Genomic DNA, 6015 nt, shown 5'->3' with positions numbered 1-6015 from the left:
ATCGGAAGGTAATACTCAGGGAAACTCGGTGACCATGGCCATGTACGTGCTTGGTCTTATGCACCTGCAGCAGAGGATACAAATTGAAGACACCCGGGTTAAACAGGTGGCAAATGCGAATGATTTCACAGAGGTAGGGAAACTTGCGGATGTAAGGAAATGAGGGGATCTGGTGTAAACACACGGTCTGCATTTGAGTTATATCCCGAATGCAAAGAAACCTGTCCTCATAGTGAAGCCAGGTTACTTTGAGATAAAAAAAAATATATATATATCTTTAAAGATGGTGAAGTGAAGATAACTAAGGAGAGATAAAAACATCTCGGTACAGTAATCGGTCCTGAATCCAAAAACAATATATCAAAGACAGAATTAATGAATGGGTGGTGGAAATTAGGCTACTAGACAACTTTGTAAAGATTGAACTGCAGGTGGCATATGTCACATTCATATATGGAATTACATCTTAAGGGCGGTACAGAAAATCACCAAATTATTAAGTCCTCTTGAAGAAACCATCAGAAGTGAGCTAATTCCGGCCATCACTAACCAACGGATACCAAATGAACAGGAAAGAAAACTAATCAAACTTTTACCAAGAATGGGAGGGCTAGGCATCTCAAACCCGCTGAACCTTGCCACCATAGAACACCAAAAACTCCCTGAAACTCATGTCCTCCCTGACAAACAACACCGTGTCACAAGATCAACAGAAAAAGACCAAGTCGGATGAAATTAGAGAAATTAGAAGAAACATATCAAAGGGCAGGGAAGGAGGAGCTTCGCACCTTATTAGGTCAACTATCGAATCATATGAAAAGAATGGTACAGGAAGATGGGGCGTCCAATTGGCTGACAGTACTACCAATCAGGGCAAAGGATTTGACCGAAACAAGTGAGAACTCACGGATGCCATTGCCTTGAGGTATGGATGGCCATTAGAAAGGCTGCCTAACAGGCTGTTAGACAGACAGTTTGATCCAAATCAAACGATAATATACAAGCAGGGTGGATACATCTGCATGAAATATGACGAGATAAGGGATTTCACTGCCCAAATGCTTCGGGAGGTATGCAAACCTGTGACCACTGAACCAACAATACTCCCCTAGGAAGGGAGAACTTCAGACACCGCACTTCCGACACATCAGATGGAGCACGAGTGGACGTCAGCATAAGATTTTTCTGGACACGGTGTTAACTGGCCTTCTTTGACATATGAATATTTGATCCAATGGCCCCCTGTTCCAATAACCTTACTATTGAGGCGTCCCACTCCCGAAATTAGAATGAGAAAATGTACAAGGAGTGTATAAAGAATGTAGATCAGGGTTCATTCACTCTGATAACTTTCACGACTTCAGGAATAATGGGTCCAAGCGCAAAGACATTCTACGCTCGTCTAGCAGAGGTGATGGTAGAAAAGAATCAACAACCAAAGAACAGTATTGTGGCGTGGATGAGATGTAGACTATCATTCTCACTCTTAAGAGCAGCTTTCCTATGTCTGGCAAGTACCAGGTCCCCACCTCCTAGATGAGCACAAATACAAGACCTCAATTTTGAACAGAATGTAGTAAAAAGTAGGATATATGAACTTTTGTATTAGATTTCATTAATGTAAAATAGTACAAAAACAGTAGTAGTAGTTGTCCCACTTCCGAAATGAGAATTTTGAGCAGACTGTAGTAGAAAGTAAGATAAATGAACTTCTATACTAGGCTTCACTAAAGTTAAATAGTGTGAAATATAAAAAGATAGTCGACCACAGTCATTGGCGAAAGAGAGGCCAATAAACTATGTCTGTAGGAGACAGATCCTGACTGGTTTCACCACACAGTTCCATGAGGACTGAGGTAGTTTTATATAAAAAAGTAGAAGTAGTAGTTGTAGTAGTAGTAGTGGACTACCTGATAACACTAACATCAACTAGCTGACGTGTTAAATGTCTGCTTTACTCACCAACCCAGTGACTGAATGACTGACTGGCAAAATGACTGACCCACAATTATGAGGATAGTTGAATAATATGATATTAAGTGTTGCCTCGAGTTCACTGACTGAATATCTGCAGCCCCGCAGAAGCTGGCAACGGTCCTCAGGCCCTCATAGTTGCCTCTTTGGCTAGAAATTTCGGATGACTTTTTTCCTGTGTTGCATTAGTGTGGGATTGTTTCTATGCCACCGGTTGAAAGTAGTAAAGGGATGGAGCAGTCGCCACTTGTCAGCTCTCCATGTGTGAAAAGGTGGAAGAAAATACATTTCAAGCTGATAAGAAGGGAGATCATGGGTCCGGTCCGGGGACCAAGTGTTAACCCTTCTGGACGCTGCACCGCCAGATGAAGGTGAGGGCTGTTGACTAGTTTTTGAAAAAGGGGACCAGGGAAACGATTCTCTCTGCCATCCATCTTGCAGGACCACCACATCATGTACCCGTCACGGGTCCCTGACTGATTCAGAATGGCCAGTGACGGATCACGCCAATGGCCGATGACGTCAGCAATTAATTATGTCAATGACTGACCTGCGCAAGAACGAAGAGGGTCATTGGTGCGATAAGCCAGAGGACGCCCACGGCGCGTGCGTAGAACCCGTAGACCTTCCACGGCATCTGACGAAGAGAAAAACGGTCGCATTACTCCGGCAATGAACTCTCACAGGGACTGCAGTTACGTGGTGTTCCGTGAGGCCACAGTGCAATTGTTTACAAAGGAAGGATCAAAGTGTGCACTAGCTGTTACTTCACCGTTGTCGTTGATATTCTATGACCTGATAACGGCAGTGACCCCAGATCATAATGTATACGCACGGATATGATATCTGGCATAAAACAAAAACCACCGTAACAGATAGAACTGCCATCAACTGTACACCACATGCTTCATATATTTAGTGGAATGATCTATATTCATACAAGAGATTGAGTATGTAGTTAATGAGAGGGCCCCCACGCTAAAATGGGCTTATGGCCTATAGAGACCCTCTTCAGCCCAGAAGTCCTTCATACCTTCCCATGTTGGTACGTCTCCTCTTCAATCAGATTGGCGTTCTCTGCATTGTCGGGGACGGCGGCGGCGGGCGCTTCCTTACCCGACACTTGGCTGGTCTCACTCTTGGTCCGGACTCTCCGTCTTGTGCGCTGCTGTGCCGGGCTTGAGCTGTATACAACAAATGAGGACATATTTATGATATGTGTATATGTACACGTATATCTTGTTCGAAGGTGAGACAGTTGGGTGGAAAATGTGGTGGGAAAACACGGGTTGGATCAGGAACACTGTTTTGCGGACATTTCGACGAAGAGGACTCGTAGTCGAAACGTCAGTCATACACTGCTCCAGATCCAACCCATGTTTTCCTACCACCTTTTCCACTCATATGTATATGTATATGCATGCATGTATGTATGTATGTATGTATGTATATATCTATATGTATATGACCGTCTTTATCAATGAAGGACGAACAAATTATATATATATATATATATATATATATATATATATATATATATACATATATATACATATATATATACATGTATATCATATATATATTATATATATATATATATATATATATATATATATACACACATATATGTTGTTGTTCGTCTTTTATTAATGAAACCGACCATGATTTTGGCTTCAGATTTAGAATCTTTGACTGTGGATTAGGAGGGTGAAGATTCTAAACCAAACTACTAACGGTTAGACGTGAAATTATGTCTATACATTGGTCTCCGGGCATAATCGCACGTCCAGCTGTGAGTCGTTTGGTTAAGAATTTTCACCCTCCTGACCCCGCTTCTCCCCCCCCTCCCCAACTTCCGTCCCCGTACTCCTCGCCCCTCTGACCTCACGCCCCTACCCCTTCTGACCTCGCACCCCTCTTCTTTCTGACCCCACCCTGAGTGACGGAATGTTGCCCGTCATCTACCCATGTTCCTTCCCCTCTTTCATCTTAACAGTATTTAAGTCTTAAACAATTCTTGCATCTTGTACTTCCCTGAGGGCTAAAGCTATTAGCAAAAATATAGAAATTTAACTTTCTTCTTAGTTTCCTTTTCATTTCCAATAGTGGGTCCTTCCTGCATAATATGTATATATATATATATATATATATATATATATATATATATATATATAATGTACATACAAACATATATATATATATATATATATATGTATATATATATACATATATATGTACATATATATGTGTATGTATATATATGTATATATACATATATATATATTATATCTATATATATATATACTTATGCATATATGTATATACATACATGTATATGTAAGTATGCATGTGTGCAGTGTGTACCTATGTGTATAAATACCTAATTGTATTATATAGAGAAGGGGCTAGACTCGTAGTACTATATCTCCTCTCCAGCTATTTTACCTGGCTTGTTTGTGGTTTTTGCAAGGCTATATTTTCTCATGGGCTATTCAAAGAGTTGGCTCATCTGCACGTAAAAATGCGCGCCGCGCGCGCGCGTGTGTGTATGTGATTCTGTATGTATTTGTGCGTGGTGATTGGTTTGATGACGAAACATCACCACGTTGTTCTGGCGATGATACTAGAAGAATACTAGAGGATACTAGATACTAACATCGTACGCTAGCGTCGCACGCGAACCTATAACATCATTAAATTCTTGTTGGGGTAAGGCTTTTCTTATATGGAACTAATGTATTGCGTGGCACCACTGACCCTCAATGAACAAGGGTCTATTCAGTGAGGCCCAGATGTCCCCGAAGGGGCGTGTCTGAGTCCTTATGCTATTGGTCAACATATATACAGAAATGAACTTAGCCAATCATAGATGCGGTAGGCGAATGGCTTCACCCTGAAGGAGGAGCTTTAGCCCTTTCAGATGTTTCGTCTTAAGCTATCAAGCAAAGAGAAGTCAGTCTAAAACTAGTCAAAGTTAAGACTGCGGCCCGGAGAACCATATATAAGGTCTGTATCTAAAAATCTATGTTCAGCCTCCCACACTCTGTACACTAACACTATTCAAATTCACAAAGTGCAAAGCAAAGCAAAGCAAAGCAAAGCAAAAACATAAATAGATTCATATAAAAGGAGAGATGGTCTCATTCAAAACCACCATTCCTGAGATGAGCTAAAACTATTTCATTTACACATGTTCGTATCTTTCCCTGTTCTGGCCAGCGACCACACCAATTTAGAACATAAAACAGGGGGGTGCGACATGTGTATGTGTGTGATATTCAGCCGAGAGACGGCCCCTAAATTAGCGTCCAATGGTAATGAATGAGCCAAGACCAATCGTATTACAGAAATACTGAAATCCGACTTCAGTCTACTCACATGTCTTTGGACCCCTCGTGCGCAGCCTCGTCCTCACCCGGAGAACTCAGTTGTCGGATGAGCTGGTCGCCACCCGTACATCCCTGAAGCTGCTCGACCATCTCCTCCAGTTCTGTAAGGGCGAAATTCGAATTCGTGCTTCAGAGCCATACACCGTTTTATGTTTTGCTGTTAACTGCAAGTGCGTAAACTCGTAACTCAGATTGCTGTTAGCTCTTTTAGTTGACAGCCGTTCTACCGAGGGTGAGTGGTGTGTGTGCCACAGATATGACTGAAATCGCCTGGCGTTGACCAGAATAAGACGAAAGCGCCACCCCACACCTCTAAGGAAGAGCCCTATCTGGATCTGCGGCCACGCGTCTTAACGACCAAGTGCCGCGCCGCAGGAACGACTGAAATAATTTCTGGCGCTGGGTGGAATAAGAAGCACTGACACTCGCTACAGATCGGTTTCGTTATATCAAACATCATCTTACATGCCGGCCGAATTTCAACAGCAGCTTAAACTGATTAAGGAGTGTGAAGCCACAGGGTCGCGCATATACGGTTCTCTTTTCAGAGCCTGCCCGGGAACCTAGTGACAGCCCTCGGGACTGCGCTCCAAGTGGAGGCGAGGAAAGGTGAGGGCTCTGTCCTCACCCCCTCGGTCACAGCAGGAAGAGC

The 6015-nt window shown here is 42.6% G+C and overlaps 1 protein-coding gene across 1 annotated transcript in view; it reads right to left on the bottom strand.

The window, feature by feature from the left end:
- The window catches only part of LOC143035173 (multidrug resistance-associated protein 1-like), a 56194-nt gene that overhangs the window by 20993 nt on the left and 29186 nt on the right, over window positions 1-6015 (bottom strand). Inside the window, exons 19-21 of the mRNA XM_076201836.1 lie at window positions 5353-5464; window positions 3008-3158; window positions 2525-2611 (exon numbers count right to left, since the gene is read on the bottom strand). Coding sequence (XP_076057951.1) covers window positions 2525-2611; window positions 3008-3158; window positions 5353-5464 — 350 coding nt within the window. The remainder of the gene's footprint in view (window positions 1-2524; window positions 2612-3007; window positions 3159-5352; window positions 5465-6015) is intronic.

Source organism: Oratosquilla oratoria, chromosome 18, assembly GCF_046742065.1.
Source record: "Oratosquilla oratoria isolate Oo_2021 chromosome 18, ASM4674206v1, whole genome shotgun sequence".
Lineage (NCBI taxonomy): Eukaryota > Metazoa > Arthropoda > Malacostraca > Stomatopoda > Squillidae > Oratosquilla > Oratosquilla oratoria.
The sequence above is the reverse complement of the archived record's forward strand: the minus strand, read 5'-3'. Positions and strand labels throughout refer to the sequence as shown.